General features: G+C 36.7%; 1 protein-coding gene across 1 annotated transcript in view; it reads left to right on the forward strand.

Annotated features, from left to right (window-relative positions):
• The window catches only part of LOC149570011 (uncharacterized), a 222,596-nt gene that overhangs the window by 147,469 nt on the left and 47,920 nt on the right, over positions 1 to 27,207 (forward strand). Inside the window, exons 13-14 of the mRNA XM_089822673.1 lie at positions 6,541 to 6,609; positions 6,699 to 6,845. Of these exons, the coding sequence (XP_089678799.1) occupies positions 6,541 to 6,609; positions 6,699 to 6,845 (216 nt within the window). The remainder of the gene's footprint in view (positions 1 to 6,540; positions 6,610 to 6,698; positions 6,846 to 27,207) is intronic.

A 27,207-nucleotide genomic window follows, 5' to 3' on the forward strand; every position in this document is an offset into this window, starting at 1 on the left:
CAGATAATAAAATAGAATAGTAGAACTCCTTATTATATTCACATACGCCGAGATATTACATTATGCTTCTGATGCTATAATATTCGATGATTACAATGATCCCGAAGGGGGATATAAATACTATCCGAGGAACCTTCCCGAAGGCATCCGTCGGCCACATACAACATGTCGGCTACAATAATAGAACTTTCCCAAAACATCCCGATACACACCCTGTCGGCCTGATCCCGATACACCAACGGAATACATCCTGATACACTGACGGGATTCATCCTGATACACTAATAGGATGCACCCTGACACACTAACGGGATGCACCCAATACACTAACGGATACATCCTGATACACTATTTTCTGACGACAATAACCACTTAAATGGATATCTTTTCCAAGAGATATGTCTCATCTTGTAGATATAAAAAGGAATAAGATTTGTAAGAGGAAAAAGGTGTGTAAAAAAGGTGAAAAACAAACTTAAGGAGAAGGAAGTGTGTGTACGGTAGCAACAATATTATAGAAACATGTTCAGATCTGAAGAAGAAAATAATAGATCATTTGTGTGAAGTAGTGAAGTATAATAACAGCTTGATAGATGTAGAAAATTAAGATTTTGCAAAGAAAGTATGAGAAGATTCGTGAAAACTTTGTAGAGGGTTGTGAGCAGATGTGTGGTGAGTTGGTAAACAACTATGTTACTGGGTTCTGCCAAAATGGTATTTATGAGGTATTTATAATCAGCAATTCCTTAAAAAACAATGTACTACTTTATAAACGGTATAAATAATAGAAGTCAATTATGACGTATTTATAATTTGCCACTTTTTCAAGAGTACTAACTTCAAAGTAAAACTTATTATGGTTATATTTTCTTTTGTTATAGAAAACCATCACTTTCATCTTGCTAACATTGACTTGCATCCCCACCATTCTACACAAATGCTCAAGTGAAAGTGTTGTTGGTAAAATTTATAGTGTAGCCGACAGGTAGAGTAGTATCCGAACGGGCGCATGACACTTGAGTCACCCCTTCAGAAAGGTATATGTACACGTCCGAGATGGACTTTGGAATCATCATTGTAATCATGGTAGTCATTGTATTCGGATTGTAATCATTGAGTGCATATATGAATAAAGTATCTGTTCTACGTTGAATTGTGTTATACTACATGTGTTAAGTTTCTTACCTTGTACGGTAAACATTTGGCGTCGTTGCCAGACATACCTGGAACGAAGGAATGATATGAAGATTAATGTCGAATTTGTTTAACAAGGATAGAAACAAAGAGGAAGGGCTTAATCAAAACTGCAATTATACGAAGTGAAGGTTCTAGAATCAAGAATACAGTTGTTGATGGCAAGGAGTGGCAACTAATGAAATTTATGGTACTCAGTTTGAGGATAGCAATTGAGAACAAGTTGGGCAACATGGAAAGCTTAAGGGAGAGATTGTACAATTTGAACAAACTTGATGAACGACGGCTACAGGCACAGTGGGCCATTGAAGTTAGACAAAACCGGCGGAAGGCATTGCATGATAAGCACTTAAAATCAAACAAGTTTCAACTGGGCAAGTTAGTGGTGAAGTATAACGGACAAAACAAAATCAGACATGGAAAGTTCAAAGTTAAATGTGTCAAACTGTACAAGATACGGGAAGTTGGCGATAACGAGGCAATTAAGTTATGGACACTGGACAGAAAAGAAATACCAGATGTAGTGAATGGATTGAAGTTAAAAATATACCATGAAAGAAATGGTCCCCTGTCGACAAACAACTGAGAAAGAAAACCAACTGTAAATAATGTATATATGTATAATAAGAAAATAAAATAAGGAGTTAGGTATAGTTTCTAAGTGTGAAATAAAGAATGAAGTATTAAAAGAGTAGGAAGTAAAATCAGAATATAATTGTGAAATAAAACTATAAAAAGCAATGGAAGTACGGCCTGAGTCTGTATGGACTTAAGAGGCAAACCACAGAGCTATTAAAGACTCTGTATGGCTATAGGAAGGTCAAAAGCAGTAAATTCTGTGGAGCCACGAGGTAGGAGGAACAGGAAACCCACATAAGAACGTAAGTGTACGATAAAAAGGAAGCAGCTAGAAGCGAAGATCGTACGCCCAACATTCAAGGCAGGACCGTACGGTGGCAAATGGAAGCAAATTTGGAGACCGTACGGTGACAGCAGTAGGAATTTGAAGGTCGTACAGTAGCAAGAGGATACACTATACAGCTTGGGGGACGAAACATACAGGGAACTAAATGGCTGTATGGTCAAGACAAAAAAATCGTGTGAAGCTTGTATGGGTATAAAAAGGAGGAAGGAGACCCGTACAATGTACGATAGGAGAGAGAGCTGAAGTTGACCGTACGGTATGTGGTCGTACGGTGTCTAGAAGCTATAACAAATACCGTATCTGAGTTAAAATTGTTTCGAAATAACAAGGAAACTGTACAGCGCATTTTGAAAAGAATTGAAAGAAGGAAAAAACAAGTTCATACAACGTACGGTAGAAGGAATTGGCAATCGCTAGAAATTCTGTACGGCAAAGCCAGGAAGCATAAATCAAGGATAGCAAATTTCGTACAATGACCAGCAGTGGAGAGGAAGTCAAGCCGTACCATCGCACAGGAGCCGTATTCTTCAGAAAGCAGGAGATTTTCAAAAAAAAAAAAATCGACAACAAATTGAAATAGTTCAGACATAAAACAGGTGGTAAAACATTAGCAGTTGCTAGAAAGAGTGGAATCGGAAGAAAATCACAAAAATAGTGTGTTCCATGGAGTTTTGTGTGGGTTTGAGAGTGCTAAATTGGTCTTGGTGGCGGGGGCGCTACCCCTCGACCCCGCTGGTAGACCCCTAGTCGGTGCAATTATTAGTCATGGGAAGTGTGACCAGTTGATGAGACCTGGAGCTACTGCAGGCATAGAGTGTGTACCAGAGGTGGAAAGATCAATGGAGCAAGACTTTCAAGAGGGGTGATACGCTTTGAGGCACTTGGAGTAGGTGTTGGATGTGAAGTTGTCTTGGTGGATGCATAAAAAACTCGGGAGGAGTTGATCATCTAGTTGAAGGCAGTACAGCGACACTTGGCTCAGTATACCTAGGAGTTGGAAACAGAGAAAGCAGCACAGGTGGCTATCAAAGTCAGCTTGATTAAGGAGACAGTATTGTGTTAGCAGAGGCTACAGATGCAACGTGGTTTGGAGACCAATTGGTGCAAGCACGGGATGAATGTGAAAGTGGTGTGACGGGAACAAATCTATAGTTAGTCAGTTAATGTATTCTGTTTTGTTAATTGTCGTCCGGAGACGACTTTTCTTTTGGGGGGGATGATGTTGTCAGTAATATGTATAGTGTAGCCAATGGGTAGAGTAGTATCCGAACAAGCGCGTGACACTTGAGTCACCCCTTGGGAAAGGTATATGTACACGTCCAAGATGGACTTTGAAATCATCATTGTAATCATGGTAGTCATTGTATTCGGATTGTAATCATTGAGTGCATATGTGAGTAAAGTATCTATTCTACGTTGAATCGTGTTATACTACATGTGTTAAGTTTCTTACCTGTACAGTAAACAAAAGTAAGTGCTCTTGCAAGCCAAGAGCAGAAGTTGTATTTTTCTTTGTGAAATAAAATGCATGTTATATATAATGTTAAACTTTCATTTTGTCTTTTTAAGTTGAATGTTTGTCAACTATAATTTTTTCCACTTGTACACGTTAATTTTCCCTGAATTTAAAGAAAATAAATTTTATGTATTAAGACTAAATATAAATAATTTATGTTTGACAAAAAATTAGATTGAATATTTTATATATTTAGAGGTTGCACTTTTTTTCTGGCGTATGATATGTTGTAAACTCAACTTTTGATTTATAGATGATGGAAATCAACAATATGTTCTACAAATTCAGTGTATGTGTTTGTTTTTGAAGAATATTGTTGGAAATTTAGTATTTTCAAAATGTTCAACAAATTTGTTGAGTTATCTCAAGTCTCAAGTTTATAGAATTTTTTGGCCCACAAAGTTATTTCCAAGCTCAAGTTTTTCAACTATGGTTGCAATTTACTATCATTAAATTTCCATTTAGTGTTACAAAGCAATATGTTAGAGAATGGATTGTAGTAATATTCTATTTGGAATCTATTTTTTGATCAAATAATTTTATTTTCTAGGATACTATTCTTTAAAATATTATAATAGACTAATACACAAATTTTTCCAATAATTTCAGCACTTAATCCTCTTCCTATTTGGAATGTAGTTTGGGGTGCAACCCATGGAGATTGTTTTCCCTTATGTAATGTCTCCATTTTAGCTCACCTTGAGTTGCAGTCAAGATTAATTTGTCAGTGACCTTTGTAGGCTAATTAGTTGGTTAGAAGGTCTTATTGATCGTGGCATGGAGTTGTGGGGACCAATTGATAGAACTACAAGTTTGAGACTTATCTATAATAAGTTGTGAGCCTGTTGCTAATTTGGGCATGTCATCTAGGCATTAGGTTCTAACAGGAAGCACTTCGATTGCATATGGAGCATTAATGAGATTATAAATGATTAATCTGCTTTCTAATCATTAATTAAGTTTAATTAATTAATGATTAAAGTTAACCATATTTTAAAGTTTTTTTTGATAGGTAATGGGCCGAAGCCTAGATTATTTATTATTTATTGAGATTAATTATTATTATGTATTAAGCTTAAGTAGATTCGAACCCAAGACCTTTGAGATGAGAGGCTCACAATTTACCGTTGCGTTGTAGGCTCTTGTCCAGCTTATTTTAAAGTTTTTTTTTTTTTTTTGCTAACGATAGAGGTATACCTGCGAGCTGAGGTGAGACTAATCCTCTGCGGGTGGGGCAACAAGCTCACACTACAGTCCCACCAAATAAATCTAGAGAGAGTTTCGAACCCAATACCATGGGGGTAACCCACAGCCTCAGGCCTCTGCCCAGCCTATTTTAAAGTATTACAAATGCATTTAATATTAGTTAATATGGTTGACTTAGCCGCCAAAGCAAAAGTGGAGACTTATAAAGATTTAATGATTATTAATTATGTTTACTTAATTAATAATAAAGTGGAGACATTTTGCAAGTAATGTCTAAATACCTTATATGAGCCTTTTAATAAAAAAATTTGGTGGCATACTTAGGGAATTATTATTAAATATTATAAAATAAAGTATGACATGAATAATATTTGAAATTTGACGATGAAGCTAGGGCTGATGGTGCGAGGACGAAGCCAGGTCATTTTTGGCAAAGAAAGAATTATAAAAGCAAGGGCCTGAAATCACACTCAGCTATCTGCATGTGTTTACTTTGGTGTTTTTTTGTGATCAGTTTGCAAGGGTTCTGAATCTGAGTGCTGGAAGAAATGGTAATTCTTCAGTATTTACACACCTTGAGGTTGTTGTCTTTCACCAATGAGTCTTGCCCGTGGATGGTTCAACACAGAGCCATCATAGAATTATAGTTGTGTTTGATTTTTGCGGTTTCCATCAGTGTTTATTCTCATCACAATAATGCAGGGCTGTGAGAATAGTATGTGGGTACATCTCCAGCAATATCTTAAAGCTGCGTATAGACTTCATATTGCCGCAGCTCATAGGACGGATGGCTCTTTTAAATCATTGACAGGGGTTCATAAATGGAGACCAGTGTGGCATAAGGAGGGATTATATTTTGATGTTTAGAGCAGCCAATCACCATTTGAAGGCGGCCTTAGTTGTTACAGGGCTGCAATTTCATTAGAAGGGCAGTAATTGTATGGTGAAAGCACATTGGCAGTGATTAGAGTCAGTGTATCAGCTCCAACATCCACGTTAAAGACAATCTGCTCAATCAGGCCCTTCTGCATTCTGTCTAATGATCTCCAGCAACCTCCACAAGCAATTCTCAGGTTCCTTAGTTAGTATTAAATAAATGTACGGTATACGCTATAGTTTGCATATATTGGCAATACTTTGGCATTTTACTTATTTGCATCCATAATCAGTGAATAATATCTGAAGTGTATAGTTCTGAAATTGCATTTCAACTCTGATGCTTTGTAATTACTCATTATTGAAAAATTTAATAAAAGCATATATTCGAAAAACACAAAATATTGCAAAAAAACACGAAAGTCTCATAAACTGACAGAATTCAGAGCCAGAATTAAAGTTATAACCCATTGGGGTTATTACACCTTAATTCCAAAATTGGTTTCTTTCCCTGGTATTGGGAACCCAAGGCATTCCCTTTCCTTTTAACAAAAGTGAAACTCATATTTGTTTGTTGGAGGTCTTCTTGTCATCTAACAGAAGTTCAATTGATATCTGTTTCTCCCTTGTCTTGCAACAGAATTTAATTTATATTTCTTTGTACTATTTCTCCAGCATTTAATTGTTAAATCTGTATTTTATTAAACAATAACTAAAAATTTATAATCCTTTGTGTTTTTCTCTGATATTATGATTAATCTGTATTTGTGTTTTTCTCTAGATAATCTTGTATTTGATAAAGTTTTGGCTTATGTCTACTCAGGTGTTATATTCAGTAGATTCAAACAAAATTGATCCTATTTTGGCAGCTATTGGACAGCTTCAATTCGAGGTATTTTGCTTTTAGGAAATTTACTAATGTTTTATTTCTTTACTATACTGCCTCTTCTATTATAATACTTGTTGGAATTTATTATTTAGGTCCTTGAATATCGGATGACCCATGAATATGGAGTTGAAGTACGCCTTGAACCACTTGAGTTTAGCGTGGCCAGATGGGTTGCAGGAGGTTGGCCAGCCTTGGAGAAGGTTGGAAAATTGTACAATTGTGCCATAGTAAAGGACGTGGTAAACATTAACAAGAACCCTTGCAATCTCAAATTTACCTTTTACCATAGGCATGCATATTACAAAGACTTAAATATTGTTTAGGTGTGACAAAAATATCCTTTCTTACATGGTGTTGCAATGGAGCCTTTTTGTATATTACATAGTAAATGGTTATTCTTTTTAATTGTATGTTCTCATTAAAGTAATCCCTTCATGACAAATATTATGTATTTTTGTTAATGAGTCATAAAGTAATAATTGTAGATGTAGATTTCCAATGTCCTTTTTGAAGGTTGCTTTGAGCCTCTCATTAATCTCTTCTTGAATTGATACATAAATGGTGTGGATATTACGCTACATTATTCACCAAACAAATATTGATCATTCTTGTTTGAATTGTTTGCATACGTTGCTTGTGCATGTGTAAAAATGGAAAAATGGCCCCTATTATTGTAGTCTAGATTTCTTAGGAGTAAGGAATAGTGAAAAGGGTCTTATTATTAGTGCAAGCTTTTATTTTCCTAGCATAGATTTTTCCTACACTTTTAAGTTTGTTTAGGTTAATAAAGTGGGTATTAGTGTGAGTAGAGTAAGTTGTCAACACTGTAGTACGTAATAAAGTAATGTTGTAATTAGAACTAGTTAAGCTTTGTTGGGATAGGGTAGTTAGGAAGTGAGGGGATGTGTCCATTGGTTTTCCCAACCAACCGACCATTATATAAGATCTTTGGAATATGGATGATGGACTCATGATTTTGGGAATCAATAAAATAATAACATTTCCTTGCCATTTTGGTATTCTGGTACTAGTAATGAATGTCATGTTGGTACAATTGAATCCATGTTATATTGTTCTGTATATTGTGCATTGATAACCATTCTACATTTTGGCATCGTTGCCTAAGTTCGCACGCGGAGGTCATTGACTAGACAGGATGGAGTGATGAGAAGACCATTCCTACCACAAATATGAGTAACAAATAATGATGAAGAAGAGGAGGAAATAACAAGAGAAGATCAATCGACACAAGATCTAGTGGCAGCCATGGAAGTTTCAGTCGACCAATACGTGCAAAGTGAAGCCCAAGATAGTGATTCCAAAGAGCATGGTATGGGACAAACTTTTGGTACCACTAGCAGCATATGACCTACTTGGACAAATTCCTCGGCTATTGGCAAGAAATTTTGTAAGCGTGGAGGAAGAAAGAGCCAAAACAGAAAGAGAACAGAGAAGACAACAAGTGCTCCAACTGTAAAATCCCAGGTTTTACGAAGTCTATTTAGGAGTAATATTCTCAATTTACTATAATAAGTATTCCCAAATATATATGAACACAAATTCCTTTAATTTCAATTGTGGTTCAAATTGAACATAGATCCTTCTAATTTCAATTGTGATTCAAACTGTTAATACAAAAAACAGTATTAATTCTCATATATTCAATTCACATACAACACACTGAATTATGAAATTACGTGACTAACCTATTTAATGTTCTAGGATTCAGTATTACAAGTTCAGAAAAGCACCTGACATAAATATATGGATTTAGAACCTCTTAAGTCACACTTTAAAATATGCCCCCTGCCACCGCACAAAGCTTCTCAACTTTTCCAGAATAGATTCGCCATCAAATAATGACATTTAATACTGAATGCAATCGCCCTTGTGGTGTCTACAATTGACGTGCTTAGGATACGAGAAACAATAATCAATTGGAATGATATGAATCTCTTATCAGACTTCTGCCTCCAATATTGATTGTTTCGGCTCCCATACAATGATCTATTGGTATATGATTGTCCCCGATCAAATCAAATACAATTTCCTATGCAATTTGAACACTTCAAAGACTCGACCTCCTTGTGCAATCTGGACGGTATCAAAGGCTCAAGCCCATTGATATTTGCTTCATCCGACAATACTTCTTAACTATGTGTCGTTCCCCGACAAGATGATACTGAACTCAACGTGCCTGTAATTTCTGAAACACTACGACACTAGATACTTCCACTATGTCAAAAATTATCTTCTAACGAAAGGAGTCTATTATTTATAATCTATGACTATAAATCTGTTACAACTTCATTCTTCTTGTTCTTCGAATTGCTCGGCAAAACTGATTGTTTTAGCCAACATAATAAGCTTATAATATAATAAGCTTAGTCTATTAAAAAAATTGTTAAAACTTATTTACAAGCTTAATTATATTTACATTGGTTTAAATATATTTGGTGACCTTATATTAAAGGCCATGGGGAACATTACAAGTCTCCCCTTCCCCATTTTGCTTGCCCACAAGCAATTGGAGATTAAGATGTCGCAGCACTTGATCACCTTCCCATGTAGCATCTTCAATTGGTAAATTTTCCCACTGAATCAGGTATTCTTTGATAGTTCGATTCCGCAATTGTCATTCTCTTGTATCCAGAATTTTGTTTGGTATGGTTTCCAGCTTCCCTTCTGAATCCAAAGGCATTAAATCCTCAAAAATTGTGACCTGTTTGCCCAATGTTTTGTTGAGACAAGAGATATGAAAGATATTGTGTATTTTGCTGCCTTTCGGAAGATCCAATTTATATGTCACCACACCTATTTTCCATATAATCAGATAAGGCCCATAGAACCGTGGTTTAAGTTTTTCAGCTCCACTATGCTTTAGTGTAGATTGTCGATAGGGTTGTAACCGAAGGTACACCAATTCTCCGACTTCAAAACTCCTTTCCACCCGTTTCTTATTTGCATACACTTTTTGTTGATTCTAAGCAGCCTACAAATTTTCTTTAAGCGCCTTCAAGATATCTTGACATTCTTGGAGCCAATTAACTGATTTGGGAACATTATTGTGATCAAAGGCAAGGTCAACAAAAGAGACAGCATCATAGCCATATAAAGCCTTAAAGGGGTCATACCGATAGACACATGGTATGTTGTATTACAACAATACTCACCTAAGTATAATCACTTGATCCAAGCCTTTCAATGTGTCATGACCCCAAGAAAATAAGGCAAATATTTGTAAATAAAACAAACATTTCAATACATAATCATTATTAATATCTGTATTGAAATTCCTTATTAATATCTATTTTTATTTATTGAAATCTATATTTATTAATTTCAATAAATAATCATTATTAAATATTTGTAATTGAAATTCATTAATAGCTATATTTATTATATGTATAAAAATAACAAACATTACTAATACTTGAAACAATATAAATTAATAAAGGAATAAATACTAATATTATTACTGACCCTTTATAACATAACCCGACACTTAAATATTTAAGAATGATCAAATCCTTTGCAAACCAAATGACACTAGTAAGAACAATACATATATCGATCCGAGCAAAGGGAGAAGGCATCAAATAGGAAGCAAGGAGAAAACCAGGAGCAGTGGCAACGGTATTAAGCATAAAATAGGAAGAGGTCCTCAACACAAGCGGGCAAGTACATAGCAAGCACAGGTGAGACTCATGGCAATAAGTTGCACCCATGAAATGTCTTTCACTCCAAACTTAAGACACAAGGGAGCCAAGGACAGAAGGTAACTAGGTACACTAGATACCATTAGAAACTCACGAGCAGGAGCAAGTAATGGGTGTGAAATTGAATCCCATGGGAAGTTTAGGCCAAACATCGCTCAAAAACCAGAAGAGCAGGAACCGCAGGTAGACAAGGACAAGAGTCCACAACTGTGCATCGAGATTCATAGCATTATCACGCCCACACAGAATACCATCTACATTGAAAAGGAAGGCAAGGTAACAATCCTTGAAAAATCAGTAATGATTAAAAAGAATTAAGGTGAATCTACTTCTATTAGATCACCAAGCTTAGGAGGGAAATTCACTCTCCTAAGAAGGATGGATGCCTTGATCAAGCATCCATAAGGCTTATTGAGAGAATTACAAAATGAAGACACTTAGTGGAGAGTTGTTCCCATTTGGGAGCCCCAGGAAGCTCTCCCCCAGGGGCTAAGTGCCTGATTGCAAACTCTCGTTAAGAAACATATATTAATTTATGAAATAGAATCTATATTTTAAAACTTAATAAGAACAATGTGTTATATGAGTATTGAGAATTAATACAATTACAGGTTGTCAACCTAGAAATTCGGAAACCAAAAACCAGGGACATTACAGGGGTATCAAAGCATCGATCTTCCCATCTTGAGGGCAACGCATGCAAACCTACAAAAGAACTAGGAAAATGACCATAAATGAAATGACCAATGAATTAATAGCTTTTATGGAACAAACCAATCAAACCCTCATGAGTCAAAACGAGAGACTGGATGAATCCATCCAGCCTCTCGTTTTGACTCATGAGGGTTTGATTGGTTTGTTCCATCCAGTCTCTCGTTTTGACTCATGAGGGTTTGATTGGTTTGTTCCATAAAAGCTCTTAATTCATTGGATTATTCTTGAGGTTATCAATGGAATTTCCCATATTTCGCAAGGGTTCCAGGCAATGACCAATGAATTAAGAGCTTTTATGGAACAAACCAATCAAACCCTCATTAGCCAAAACGAGAGACTAGATCAATCTAGCCAAGCACTTCTAGAACCCTTGTGAAATATGGTAATTTCCATTAATAACCTCAAGAATAATCCCTCCCACGGGAGAGATGGAAGTTCAAACGAACTAGCCATGAACAAGTCATCATCATCTAGAATTCCAAGGCCCCCATTCTTACCCAGAGAAGAAGTACAAATAGAAGAGGAAGGAATAAACCAACCCACCAATAACACCATAGAAAATACAAGAGCCTATGCAAACCTCAAGCCCGAAATTAAGGAACTCATAACATTTGCAGAATTCTGTGAAGAACAAAAACACGAGGTCCCTAAAGGAACCAGAAGGCAACTTAACAAAGAACTTAAACATAAAGTGAACAAAGTAACACTTCCCAATTTTGATGGATCAAAAAAAATAACAGCCCATGCATGGCTCCAAAAGCTAAACACTTATTTTACCCTTAGCCCAATGAAGGAAGAAGACGCACTTCAATTTGCTATACTCCACTTAGAGGGAATAGCGCATGAGTGGTGGCACAATGGGCTTCTCTCATTAGGCCATCAAAACATAATTTCTTACCAAGATTTTTGTCAAAAGATTACCAAACGATTTGATCAAATCGAACGAGAATGTTACTTCAAAGAATTAGCCCATTTAAAACAACAAGGAACCGTATATGAATTTTCCAATGAGTTCCAAAAACTGTCAGTTGTGGTCACTGACTTATCCCAAAGAAGGCTTACATACTTATTTGTTGAAGGTCTAAAGGACTCTATCAAAAATATAGTTAACCCCTTAGAGCCTCAAACAGTGGAAGAAGCCATCCAGAAGGCCAGGAAAGTGGAATCTAATGTATCAAAAGAAAGATTTAGAACCTAACCTTCTAAAAATTCAAACAAACAAGATGGAACAAAGAAGGAAAGTAAAGCATGTTACTATTGCAAAGAACAACGGAACCTAGGACATCGGTGTCAAGGTAAAGAAATGCTGAAAAATAGGGATGAATTATCTAAGAAAGGGTTGTGTTTCAAGTGCAAAGAGCTATGGGCTCACGATCGCCAATGTAAGAGGTGACAACTTCATAGAATGGAAGAAATAAATTAGGATGAGACACCAAACAAAAGAATTAAGGTGGAGGAGAAGCAATTTGGGACGCTAGCCGTAGTCACCCAAGAGAGTGGAAAGAGACCTTTTCAAGTAAAAGGAACATTAAAGGGCCAAAAGGTGATTGCGTTAATAGATTCCAAAGCCTCTCACAACTTCATCAACAAGGATCTAGTAATTAGAAGAAGGTTAAAGACACAAAAATTTAAAGGCTTCAAGGTGATAATGGGCAACGTCACGCTTGATCAATGCATGGAGATCATTCCATAATTGGAAGTTTCCCTAAATAACTACACCACCATAAAAGCAGATTTTATTGTTGTGAAACTACAAAATGACATCATCCTTGGGATTCCTTAGATTGACTCTTTAGGGCGTTTTACTATAGATAACCCCAATCTGGAAGTGTGTTTCACACATGAAGGAAAAGATATAACATTAAAAGGACTACCTGATGAATCACCCAAGGTAGTGTCTTGTAATAGAATAGAACACATCCTTAGGCATGATCAAGGAGAATGGATAGCCAAGTGTATGATTCTTGATAAATCCCCCACTAATGAATCAGTGATACATGCAGATATACGTCCCATTCTGAAGAAACATAAAAAGATTTTTGAAGATATTCCCCCAAGCTTACTACCCAAAAGAGGCTTTGAACATTCCATAGAATTAGAGGAAGGGTCCAAACCAGTTATAACCACCCCTTACAGGCATCCCCATAAATACAAAGAGGAAATTGAAAAGACTTAAAGAATTGTTAGAGATGGGACACATTCAACCTAGCAGCAATCCATTCGCCTCTTCAATAGTACTCGTCAAAAAGAAAGATGGAACCATGAGAATGTGCATTGATTATAGAGCCTTAAACAAAAAAACTATCAAGAACAGATATCCAATCCCCAGGATAGACAAATTGATGGATGAATTACATGGTGCGCAATATTTTTCAAAAATTGATCTAAGGTCTGGATATCACCAAATCAGAATGAAGAAGGAAGATGTCCCAAAAACAGCATTTAGATGTCATTATGGACACTTTGGATTTCTAGTACTCCCTTTGGGCCTTACAAATGCTCCAGCTACATTGTAATCGTGTATGAACCATATTTTTAGGCAGCAATTAAGGAAGTTTCTCCTCATATTTTTTGATGACATACTCATTTATAGTAAAACCTGGGAAGAACATTTGCAACATATTGAAGAAGTTCTAAGTATTCTAGAAACGGAGTCATTATATGCCAAGATCTCAAAATGTGAGTTTGGGCTAAATGAAATCCTTTACTTGGGACATAAGATTAATGTAGAAGGAGTAAGCGTAGATGAAGAAAAGATCAAAGTCATTAGAGAATGGCCAAAATCAAGAACTCTTAACACAACTTTGAGGATTTGTTGGGTTATGCAGTTGCTACAGACGATTTGTAAAAGGCTTCTCTAGGATTGCGGCCCCCCTTACAGACTTAACTAAGAAAGGTGTTTTCTCATGGAATGAGAAGGCTCAACAAGCATTTGAGCAATTAAAAAAAACAATGAGTTCATGTCCTATTCTAGCCATACTTGATTTTACGATGCCTTTTGAACTACAATGTGATGCATCGGGGGAAGGGATTGGAGCAATTCTCATGCAAAGGAAACACCCCATAGCTTTTGAAAGCCGCAAAATCACAGAAGCAGAAAAACACTATTCCATATATGATAGAGAAATGTTAGCCATAATGCATGTTTTGGCTAAATTCCGACAATATCTTGTCTGTGGGAAATTCATTGTTAAAACTGATCATAATAGCTTACGCTTCTTCCTAAGCCAAAAAGATCTTAATTATCGACAACAAAAATGAGTGAGTAGAATTCAAGCATACAATTTTGATATCGAATACATTAAGGGAGTGAATAATGGAGTCACAGATGCTCTATCTCAACGCCCCCACCTCAATATGGTTACCAGTATTTCAGGAAATCGGAAAAAAGATATCGTTGCTGAGTATGCAGCTAATCCAGAAGCTAAGAAAATATTAGAAGGAAAAATCCCAAATGAAGACTTCAAAACCCAAAATGACATGATATTTTATGAAGGAAGAATATTCCTAATTCCGCAATCAAAGGTTAAAAATATTGTTTTACAAGAGTTTCATGATAAGCCCTTGTCCGGCCATCAAGGGTATTTCAAAACATATAAACAAATAAGGGAGAAATTCTCGTGGAAAGGTCTAAAAAAAGATGTCCAGAAATATGTACAAGAATGCATGATCTACCAACAGAATAAGGTAGAAAACACACACGTTGCAGGTTTACTACAACCATTACCCATTCCTAATAAAAAAATGGGAAAGCATTTTGATGGATTTCATAACCGGCTTACCCAAAGTTCAAAGGAAGAATAGTATTTATGTAGTAGTGAATAGACTCACCAAATACGCTCATTTCTTGCCAGTCAATACCGAGTCATTGGCACATCAGATTGCTGAACTATTTTTTAGAGAAGTATTCAGACTCCATGGACTCCCCAAAACATAATCAATGATCGAGACAGAAAATTCATCAGTCAGTTCTGGCAAGAGTTATTCAAACAAGTAGGGACCAGTTTAACCCCCAGCACGAGTTACCACCCATAGACAAATGGACAAACGGAAATCGTAAATAAGTGATTAGGAGGATATTTAAGGAATTATGTAACAGGACAGCAGAAAGCATGGATTAGATGGCTACACTTAGGTGAATTTTGCTATAATACAACCCATCACATGTCCATTGGAATGACCCCCTTCAAAGCTCTATATGGGTATGAGGCACTCACATTTGCGAACTAAATCCTACAAGGGAGCAGGGTACCAAGCCCACAGGACTTCGTTCAACAGAGTACAGATATCTTGAAAACTCTCAAAGAAAATCTACAATAGGCCCAAAATCAACAAAAGATCTATGCTGATAGGAAGCACATTGAAAGAACATTTGAAATCGGAGATTTTGTGTTCCTAAGACTACAACCATACAAGCAAACTTCAATTAAGAAAAATGGAGCCGAGAAGTTAAAACCACGATTTTATGAACCATATCAGATAATCAGGAAACTTGGAAATGTAGCATATGAACTACAACTACCCAAGGGTAGCAGAATCCATAATATATTTCATGTGTCGAGGCTTAAAAAGGTATTGGGAAGATTGATAGAACCTTGTACAAAATTACCACTACTAGACGACGAAGGCCATCTTGTTCTAGAACTTGAGATTATTCTAGACACATAGAGGAGGAAGTTGAGAAATCAAACTATCACCAAGTATTTGATCCAATGGAAAAATTTACCTAAAGAAGACTCCACTTGGGAAAGTGAAGAGAGTATAAATTGCTTGAGGGCAAGCAAAATTAAGCGCAGGGGACTATCATGACCCCAAGAAAATAAGGCAAATATATGTAAATAAAACAAACATTTCAATAAATAATCATTATTAAATATCTGTAATTGAAATTCATTAATATCTATATTTATTATATATATAAAAATAACAAACATTATTAATACTTGAAACAATATAAATTAATAAAGGAATAAATACTAATATTATTACTAACCCTTTATAACATAACCTGACACTTAAATATTTAAGAATGATCAAATCCTTTGCAAACCAAACAACACGACCAGTAAGAACAATACATATATCAATCCGAGCAAAGGGAGAAGGCATCGAATAGGAAGGAAGGAGAAAACTAGGAGCAGCAGCAATGGTATTAAGCATAAAATAGGAAGAGGTCCTCAACGTAGGCAGGAAAGTACGCAGCAAGCACAAGTGAGACTCACGGCAATAAGCTGCACCTATGAAACATCTTTCACTCCAAACTTAAGACACCACAAGGGAGCCAAGGACAACGTAAACAGGTACACCAGGTAGCGTTCGAAACTCACGAACGTGTGAAATTGAATCTCATAGGAAGTTTAGGCCAAACATCGCTCAAAAACCAGAAGAGCAGGAATCGCAGGTAGACAGGGACAAGAGTCCACAACTATGCACCAAGATTCATGGCATTATCACGCCCACACAAAATACCATCTAAATCGAAAAAGAAGGCAAGGTAACAATCCTTGAAAAATTAGTAATGATTAAAAATAAATAAGGTGAATCCACTTTTGTTAGATCACCAAGCTTAGGAGGGAAATTCTCTCTCCTAAGAAGGATGGATGCCTTGCTCAAGCATCCATAAGGCTTATTGAGAGAATTGCAAAATGAAGACACTTGGTGGAGAGTTGTTCCCATTCGAGAGCCCCAGGAAGCTCTCCCCCAGGAGCGAAGCGTCTGATTGCAAACTCTCATTAAGAAAGATATATTAATTTGTGAAATAGAATCTATATTTTAAAACTTAATAAGAATAATGTGTTATATGAGTATTGAGAATTAAATTGTCAGCCTAGAAATTTGGAAACCAAGAACCAGGGACATTACATGATGTCCAGCCACATAGTTGTGAAGATACCCTTCGACCCACTTGCTTACTATCTTCGTTTGACCATTTGTTTGCGGATTGTAAGTAGTGTTGTGGTTGAACTTTGTGCCTGTCAATCGAAACAATTCTTCCCAAAAGAGGCTTAGAAATCTACTATCTCTGTCATTGATAATTTTCCTTGGCAACCCATGCAAACGAAACACGTCTTTGAAAAATAATTCAGCAACTTGAACTGCTGTGAATTCCATTTTTGTTCTGGAACGGATAAAGCTTGAAGTAGTCCGGAAAGATAGGAATGCTCAGCTTTATTTTGCTGGCATGTGTGACATTCCTTCACATAATGTAAGACATCATTTTTGAGCCCTTTGCATGTGAACCATTCACGTATTTGCCGGTAAGTTTTGAAATAACCAGAGGATGTCCTGTCAAAGGGAGATCATGAACTGCTTGCATAATTCTTAATTTTAATTCAAAACTAGGTACAAGAAAGATTCTATCTTTGTAGTAAATAAAATCATTCATGATCTTATATTTGTCATCTTGTACATTTCCATCCATTAAATCACATGCAAATGTGTTCTTAGAGTATTCCACTAACAATAGCGATTTCCAATCAGTATTTACTCTTGATATAGCATTGAATGGAAAATATGGTCATTTTATTATTCCAAATTCAAATTACAAGAATGTGTACAATTCCTTGACCTTATTTAATATTTATTTCAATAGAAAATAAATAATATTGATTATTTACAAATAGTCATTACTAATTCTATGTTATTGAATTAATAGGGAGTTTGTCCAAGTTATTTCAAAGGGGATTTCTGGTTTCCTGGATAATGCATCAGCAACCACCTTATTCTTACCCTTAACATATTCAATTTCAAAATCATAAGCTTGGATTTTACTAACCCACTTCTAATGCCTATCATTCAAATTTTTCTGGTTCAAGAAATATTTTAAACTCTTATGATCAAGCGTCTGATTGCAAACTCTCATTAAGAAAGATATATTAATTTGTGAAATAGAATCTATATTTTAAAACTTAATAAGAATAATGTGTTATATGAGTATTGAGAATTAAATTGTCAGCCTAGAAATTTGGAAACCAAGAACCAGGGACATTACATGATGTCCAGCCACATAGTTGTGAAGATACCCTTCGACCCACTTGCTTACTATCTTCGTTTGACCATTTGTTTGCGGATTGTAAGTAGTGTTGTGGTTGAACTTTGTGCCTGTCAATCGAAACAATTCTTCCCAAAAGAGGCTTAGAAATCTACTATCTCTGTCATTGATAATTTTCCTTGGCAACCCATGCAAACGAAACACGTCTTTGAAAAATAATTCAGCAACTTGAACTGCTGTGAATTCCATTTTTGTTCTGGAACGGATAAAGCTTGAAGTAGTCCGGAAAGATAGGAATGCTCAGCTTTATTTTGCTGGCATGTGTGACATTCCTTCACATAATGTAAGACATCATTTTTGAGCCCTTTGCATGTGAACCATTCACGTATTTGCCGGTAAGTTTTGAAATAACCAGAGGATGTCCTGTCAAAGGGAGATCATGAACTGCTTGCATAATTCTTAATTTTAATTCAAAACTAGGTACAAGAAAGATTCTATCTTTGTAGTAAATAAAATCATTCATGATCTTATATTTGTCATCTTGTACATTTCCATCCATTAAATCACATGCAAATGTGTTCTTAGAGTATTCCACTAACAATAGCGATTTCCAATCAGTATTTACTCTTGATATAGCATTGAATGGAAAATATGGTCATTTTATTATTCCAAATTCAAATTACAAGAATGTGTACAATTCCTTGACCTTATTTAATATTTATTTCAATAGAAAATAAATAATATTGATTATTTACAAATAGTCATTACTAATTCTATGTTATTGAATTAATAGGGAGTTTGTCCAAGTTATTTCAAAGGGGATTTCTGGTTTCCTGGATAATGCATCAGCAACCACCTTATTCTTACCCTTAACATATTCAATTTCAAAATCATAAGCTTGGATTTTACTAACCCACTTCTAATGCCTATCATTCAAATTTTTCTGGTTCAAGAAATATTTTAAACTCTTATGATCAATTCTAACTACAAATCTCCCACCAAGTATTACCTAAATTTAGCCAATGCATGCATAATTGCCAACATTTCCTTATCATATATTGAATACAATCTTTCAGCACTATTGAGTTCCGTACTTTCATAAGCTATAGGATGCTTATTCTGCATTAGAACTGCCCCTAATCCTTCACCAGAAGCATCACATTCTAATACAAAAGATTGATTGAAATCAAGAAGTGCAAGAATTGGACAAGAACTCATTACCTTTTTGAGTTTGTCAAATACCTGTTGTGCTTCTTTAGTCCACCTGAATGACCCTTTTTTGGTAAGATCTGTTAATGGTGCTCCAAGCTGCGAAAATCCCTTTACAAACCTCCTATAATAACTGCATAGACCAAAGAAACCCCTTAGATCTGAAAGATTTCGTGGAGGTGGCCAATTCAAAATGGCTTTAATCTTCTCCTGATGTACCTGCACACTCTTGGCACTGATCATGTGACCCAAATATAAGATTTATGTCATACCAAATTCACATTTCGATGCTTTTGCATAAAGGGAGTGCGATTCCATTATACCCAGAATCTCATCAATATGTCTTAAGTGCTCCTCCCAAGTCTTGCTGTAAATAAGTATATCATCAAAGAAAACTAACAAAAACTTCCTCAGTTGTATATTAAAAATATGATTCGTACAAGATTGAAATGTTGCTAGAGCATTTGTTAGTCCAAACGGCATCACTAAAAATTCATAGTGACCAAATGACAATGGAAAGCGGTTTTATGAATATCCTATTCTCTTAATTTGATCTGATGGTATCTGGATCTTAAATCAATCTTAGAGAAGTATACAACACCATGTAATTCATCGAATAATTTATCTAATAATTCATCAATGCGAGGAATCATATACCTATTCTTTATGGTCTTTTTATTGAGGGCACGGTAATCTATATACATGCGAAGAGTTTCATCTTTCTTTTTGACCAACACAATCGAAGGAGCAAATGGGCTTGAATTGGGCCCGATATGTTCCATATGTAGCAACTCATTAATAGCCTTTTCTATTTCATCTTTGAATGCCTTAGGATGTTGATAAGGTGTAGTGATAATTGGTTTTGCCCCTTCTTCCAATTCAATAGTATGTTCAAAACCTCTATCTGGAGGAACTCATGAAGGCATAACACTGAAAACCACACAATGTGAATCTAACATCTGCAACAAATCATCTTGATAATTTTTAGATTCAAAACCTGTTACCTTAGTAGAGATAAGGCATTGTGCTGACCAAGCTACATCACCATGACGAAAGATGGCCTCCATTCTATTAGCAGACACGATTCAAGGTCCACCATTTGACATTCCCCTGAGAATTACCTTTTGTCCATTAATTTTGAAAGAAAACTTCATACGCTTGAAACTTTGTGAGTAATTATCCAAGGTTATCAACCATTGAATGCCCAACATTACATTAGAGTCAGCCAAACCAACCACATAAAAATTATCTATTATTGTATAATTACCAAGAGTAATACTTAATTGAGGAATCTTATGTGTGCTTACTAAAGTAGTACCACTTGCTACCCTAACACCAAAACCTTCATGTTTCATTGTATGTAAGCCACATTTTTTAACAAGAGCAATATCAATGAAATTATTTGTAGCACCACTGTCTATCATAACAATGACTTGTTGCCCTTGTAAAACCCCTTACTTTGAAAATATTAAAATGCAGAGTTCTTATCATTGTTGCTATTTCACCCTTCCCTAGTGGATCTTCCTGAGCCTGTCCTATAGTTTTAGGATCTTGTTCTTGATTCGAATCTATGTTTTTTTCATCTTCACTATCTGATACTACTTCAATATAGTGAATTTTCCCTCATCCCAAACATCTATGACCTGGTACCCATGCGTCTTTACAATTGAAACACAATTTTTTTCTTCTGAGTTCATCACGCTCTTCCTTTTCTAATTTGCTTATGGGTGGCGTATTGTTTGGAAAAGGTGTTTTATAAAAATCTGGCTTAGAGAGTGGCCCTTTGTTAAATATCTTTTCTTTAGAAGGGAGTTCTAGTTCTCTAGCCCTTTTATGGCTAACTACAAGGTAGGAGGATTTAAGGACTTAACCCACCCTTTAATAGTATTAGATAATCCATCTATAAATATCACCGTTTTCTGTTTCTCAGTGATTTCTGTTACTAATACTACTAATTTTTCAAATTCAAAAATATATTGTTCCACCATACCTATTTGTCTAAGCAGAGTCAAATCTTTGAGATGGAGTTCAGGATCCTTAGAATCAAACTTGTCAATAAGCCTTTTTGTGAAAATAGCATAAGTGTTACGCTGATTACGACCCAATGTAATTTGACCATGATGCCACCATTCATGGGCAATTCCCTCAGAATGTAATGCTGCATATTTTATGGCTTCATCCTCCATCATTGGATTTAATTGTAGGTATGTGTCAAGTTTTTGTACCCAAGCTCTACCAGTGGTTTTGCCTGACCCATCAAAATATGGAATGGACATTTTACCAATCTTCCTTTGTAATTCATTATTATACCCCCCATGCCCCTTATTCTTATGTTTCATCCTGACATCCAAATATTCTCTGAAAGTCATTGATGCTTTGAATTCATCACCTAGTTGTATCCAATCCTAATATACCTCTTCCTGGAGTTCCCTAATGGTAGTTTCTCTTTTAGGCTATGGATTTCTAGGAGTGAAGGTTGGCATGAAGGGTCTTGCTATAGTTGAACTTTCAAGTTGTCCATTTACTAATTGATTTTCTAGTTCACCTATTTCCTTAACATTATTCTGATTTGGATTCCTATTATTGTTCATGAATTGTGCCATTAAATTTTCCATACGGTTTACATTATTTTGCATATCTTGTCTGCTCCTAAGTAATGCAATTATGAGATCCCTAGTGTCATCAACGTCTCCCATAATGTTTTCAAAAATGATTTCCTCGTCGGACTCAACATGATTGTCTTCAATATCAACTTGTAACAAGGAACTGGATGTTTCTAACAATTTTTTTTGTCTGACTCTGGTATTACGAAAGTTATAATTTCCTTTTGACATATGTGTTTGTACCCACAGGCTGGCAGGTCTAAAAGCTCTGATACCAATGTAAAATCCCAAGTTTTACAAAGTCTATTTAGGAGTGGTATTCTGAGTATACTATAATAAGCATTCCCAAATATATTTGCAATTTCTGAACAAAAATTCCTTTAATTTCAATTGTGGTTCAAACTGAACATAGATCTTTCTAATTTTAATTGTGATTCAAACTGTTAATACAAGAAACAGTATTCAATTCACATATAGTACACTAAATTCTGAAATTACGTGACTAACCTGTTCAAGGTTCTAGGATTCAATATTGCAAGTTCAGAAAAGCACCTGACATAAATATATGGATTTGGAACCTCTTAAATCACACTTTAAAATATGCCCCCTATTGCCGCACAAAGCTTCTCAGCTTTTCCAGAATAGATTCGTCGTCAAATAATGACGTTTAATACTGAATGCAATTGCTCTTGTGGTGTCTAGAACTAGCGTGCTTGGGATACGTGAAACAATATTCAATTGGAATGATATGAATCTCTTATCAGACTTCCGCCTCCAATATTGATTGCTTCGGCTCCCATACAATGATTTGTTGGTATATGGCTGTCCCCGCTCAAATCAGATACAATTTCATGTGCAATTCAAACAACTTCAAAGACTCAACCTCCTTGTGCAATCTGGATGGTATCAAAGGCCTGTGCAATCTAAATGGTATCAAAGTCTCAAGCCCATTGATATTTGCTTCATCCGGCGATACTTCTTAACCATGTGTCGTTCCTCAACAAGATGATACTAACGAAAGGAGTCTATTATTTATAATCTATGACTATAAATCTGTTACAACTTCATTCTTCTTGTTCTTCAATATGCTCTCCTTAATCTGTTCTCCTTATAAATTTAGGAAATCGGGTATTCCCATGAATTGCTTAGCAAAATTGATTTTTTTAGCCAACATAATAAGCTTATAATATAATAAGCTTAGTTTATTAAAAAAATTGAGAAAACTTATTTACAAGCATAATTATATTGTTGTTGGTAGAAACTGTGTCAACCGACGGAGTGATTGTCGTCGATGTTTCTGTAGTCGACGGGATGATTGTCGTCAGTGTTTCTGTAGTCGACAGAATGTTTTTGTAGCTGACGGGATGATTGTCGTCGGTGTTTCTGTAGCCGACGGGATGATTGTTGTCGATGTTTTTGTAGCCGACGGGATGATTGTCGTTGGTGTTTCTGTAGCCGACGGGGTGATTGTCGTCGGTGTTTCTGTATTCTATAGCCGATGGGTAAATAGTTTGTAGCGGACATAATGTTTGTGGCTGACGGACTCCTTCGGGAAGGTTCGGCGAATAGTATTTATATCCCGTCTGAGATCATTGTAAATCATCTATCTTCTATCATTTATCTTATCTTATGAAGCATAACATAATGTTCTGGCATATGCGAATAATCTAAAGAGTTATGTTGTTCGTGTTCCATTGTCTGTATGCGTTGATTTATTTTCCCGTGTTCCATTGTCTATATGCGTTGATTTATTTTCCCTGTGCGGTAAACATTTGGCACTACAGAAACACCAACGACAATCACTCCATCGGTTGACACAGTTTCTACCGAAAACATCATCCCCCCCAAAAGAAAAAGTCATCTCCGGACGACAATTACAAAATATCTGAGATAAATTAACAACCAAAATACATTAACAGAGTGACTACAACAAAAAATCTTCTTTTGTCACATCACTTCCACATTCATCCAGTTACATCTGTAGCCTCTGCTAACACAATACTGTCTCCTCAAGCTGACCTTGATAACCACCCGTGGTACTTTCTCTTCTTCCAGCACTAGGTCCACTGAGCTAAGTGTCACTGTACTACCTTCTGGATGACCCACTCCTCCTAAGCTCTCTATGCATCCACCAAGACAGCCTCTCGGCCAACACCTACTCCCAGTGCCTCTGGTACACAGACACTCCATTCCTGCAGTAGCTTCAAGTCTTCTCAACTGATCACACTTCACACGACTGATATCCGCAACGACTGGGGGTCCAGGGGGCAACGCCCTCGGTAGGGTCGAGGGGAGGCGCCCCCGCGGGGTCCTGGGGCAACGCCCTAGGTGCACTCCCTATCACAGTACAGGGAAGGGTCGAGGGGCAATGCCCCTCGCCACCAAGACCAAATTAACACTCCGAAATCCACAAAAAACTGCATGAAACACACCATTTTTGTCATTTTCTGTCGACAACATATATTTACATCGGTTTAAATATATTTGGTGACCTTATATTAAAGGTCCTAGGGAAGATTACACTAGCAATTCATCGAAAGAAGTTCATGAGAACTGGAGGAGCATGACAATCCAAAGAAGATAACTAGACACTAAAACAATTCATGCCCCTGCTTCCAAATGAATAACCCAAGTGAGTGCTAGAAGAAGAAATTGAGGGGGAAGCTGCCCTACGGACTCTACATCTCCGCCAACATGAGAAAAGATGTCACCACTTAAGGGGATTGGCCAACCACTCTCGAAGTGCAAATCAAATCGAAGAAAGGTTGATTGAAAACACAATAGAAGGTATAGCCAAGTTGGCTATTTCGGAAGCACCAAGAAGGAAGGGAGGGTGGAAGAATCCAGAAACCCCCACACGAAGAGAGCATCGGTAGGAACAAAGCTCCAGCTAAAGAGAAGGAGAATCATAAGGGGAAGGAGATATTATTGGACCAAGAACCCAAGAATCTAGCCTGACAGGAGGGAGCCTTCTAGTAGGAGGGAAGAGTGGAAGGAGAATGGCTTTAGACAAACAGAAACTCCCTAGATTTACTGGGGAATATTCAAGGACCCTGCACATCATTGTAAAACGTGTATAGTTAAAAGCGGATGGAGAAAATGATGTGGATGAATGGTTAAAAGCATTCTCTGCCACACTAAGAGGTATAGCTATTGATTGGTATACAGACTTGGAGGCTGCAAAGACCACATGGAAAGACCTTCATGTCACCTTTGAGGAGGAATTTAGACTTTTATGGGATGATGACGAGATAGTTACCGAAATTTATAATACACAACAAGGGAAAAATGAATCTGTCAGAGCATATTGTAGTAGACTCAAGGAATTGATAGGTAAGTTGGACAATAAACCTGTTGATGGGTTAAAAAAGAGGTGGTTCATCAAAGGGTTAACTCTGTCCTTAAGAAGAAAAATGAAGATAGTACCACCATCATCCTTTGCTGACGCTTGCACCTGCACAATGGATATAGAGAGTGAGAACAAAACTTCCAAAGCCAAGAGACATGGAACCAGGAGTAAAAGTTTAGAGAATAGCGGGGATGAATCTAAGACCATCCAAGCCCTGAGGAAAGATTTGACGAGGCTAATGAAGGAAGTAACAAGAAGTGAGGAGGAGAGAAGAGAGGGGAGGGAACTGTGGTATACGAATTGCGAAAAGGAAGGACACACAAAAGGGACTTGCCCACACAAAGCGTTCTGTGACATCTTGTCATGTGTCGAGCCACACAATCAAGGATTGTCCCTACAATCTAAAGGCACGAAATGTGCAAGTATTCTTTACCCAAGGAGAACAATCCACACCACCTTCCACGCCTCCATGAAACACAAATACAGAAGCCTCACCTAGAGGGTGTAGATTAATAGGCAGGTAAGCAATAACAATAGCATAATAACACACCCAAGAGAGAAATCGAGTATAATTCCAAAGGAAGACCAATTATTCAATGTAGGCGATGCAATGAATGGGGGCATTTTCCCCAAGACTGCCAGAATGGTGGAGGATAGAATGGAGGAATGTTGTATAAATGGTGCAAACTAGGTAATCATGAGAATGCCAATTGCCCCAGACAAAAAGGGTGAACATGCTAGACATTGCAGAACCAGGAAGCGAAGTATTGGCCATCACGAGAATGCAAACCAGCCAACTTACATATCTGGATGTAGCTGCGGAGAAAGAAAGATTTGAAGAAGAGAGACAAGACATTTGACGTAACATGGTTGAGGAAGGGAAAGTAATTACAGCCAAACTTCCATCCACCTAACTTGTACCAAACATCATAAAACAAGTATCGAAGACCACCGTTCCCGTGAAAGTTGTGGATCTATTAGAAACGCTACCTCAGTTGCGGGTAGCAATAGCACAAGGAGCAAGTATCAAAGGAGTACTCTCCAAGGAGGAGAAGAAAGAGGAAGCACAAGCGGGAAAAGAGACTAACACCTTGTTCACCATCGGAATAGGGAGGACACCTACAATAGTAGAAATGGAGATAATGGGATGTAAACTATCAAATACTATCGTCAATGAAGGTTCGGGCATGAATGTCCTAGACTTGGAAGACACTAGGGAAACCTACACTTTGGCCACCCAAATTCCAACTGGTGGGAGCAGACTAACTTGGAATCAAGCTGATAGGAACTCTAATGCAACAAAATGTAGTAATTGGTACACAACAGTTCTTGGACTTTGTGGTGATTACCCTGGAGGAGAAAGGGTATGATGCATTGTTGGGTAGGATGGCTGGTCATGGTAAAGGCCACCCATAATTGGAAGAAAAATACCCTTTCCATGGAAGTAGACGGCCAAAAGTACACAATTGATTTAAGGAACCAGTCAGTAAGCTAGGAACTTATATCTGACTCTGAGGCCAAGGGAGAAGACAGGGAAGGAGTGGAACCAGATGAAAGAGTTCTCCAACTTGGGGAGTGCTCAGAAGGTGAGACAAGCTCCCTCAACGGTCTATTTCACTAGCAAATGGGAGACTATGAAGTATTCTAGCCAGAGTGTAATATGTTATAAATCTAAGAATCCAAATCAGAAGAAAGGTACCCAGGAGGTTATAAGGAGTACAGGGAGGATACGACCACCCTCAATAATAAACCAGCCATGATATATTGGGTTCACATGGATTGTAACACCCCACTCGAGAACCCAAGAGAAATAAACCTAACGTGCAACAATGTTTACTGAACTATTTTTTTTTAAAGTTTAAACAACATCAAGATAGCATTAATGTAGAAGCAATATACACATACACCTCAAGTACACATAAGCAATTATAAATCAGTTTCAATTCCTCAAGGGTTCCTTCACGTTGAGTTGCGTTAAGAAGTGTTATTAATTAGTTTAAGTCTCAAGTACAATGT

The sequence above is a fragment of the Cupressus sempervirens genome, chromosome 3, assembly GCF_028749045.1.
Source record: "Cupressus sempervirens isolate cs-2001-9-10 chromosome 3, ASM2874904v1, whole genome shotgun sequence".
Classification (NCBI taxonomy): Eukaryota; Viridiplantae; Streptophyta; class Pinopsida; order Cupressales; family Cupressaceae; genus Cupressus; species Cupressus sempervirens.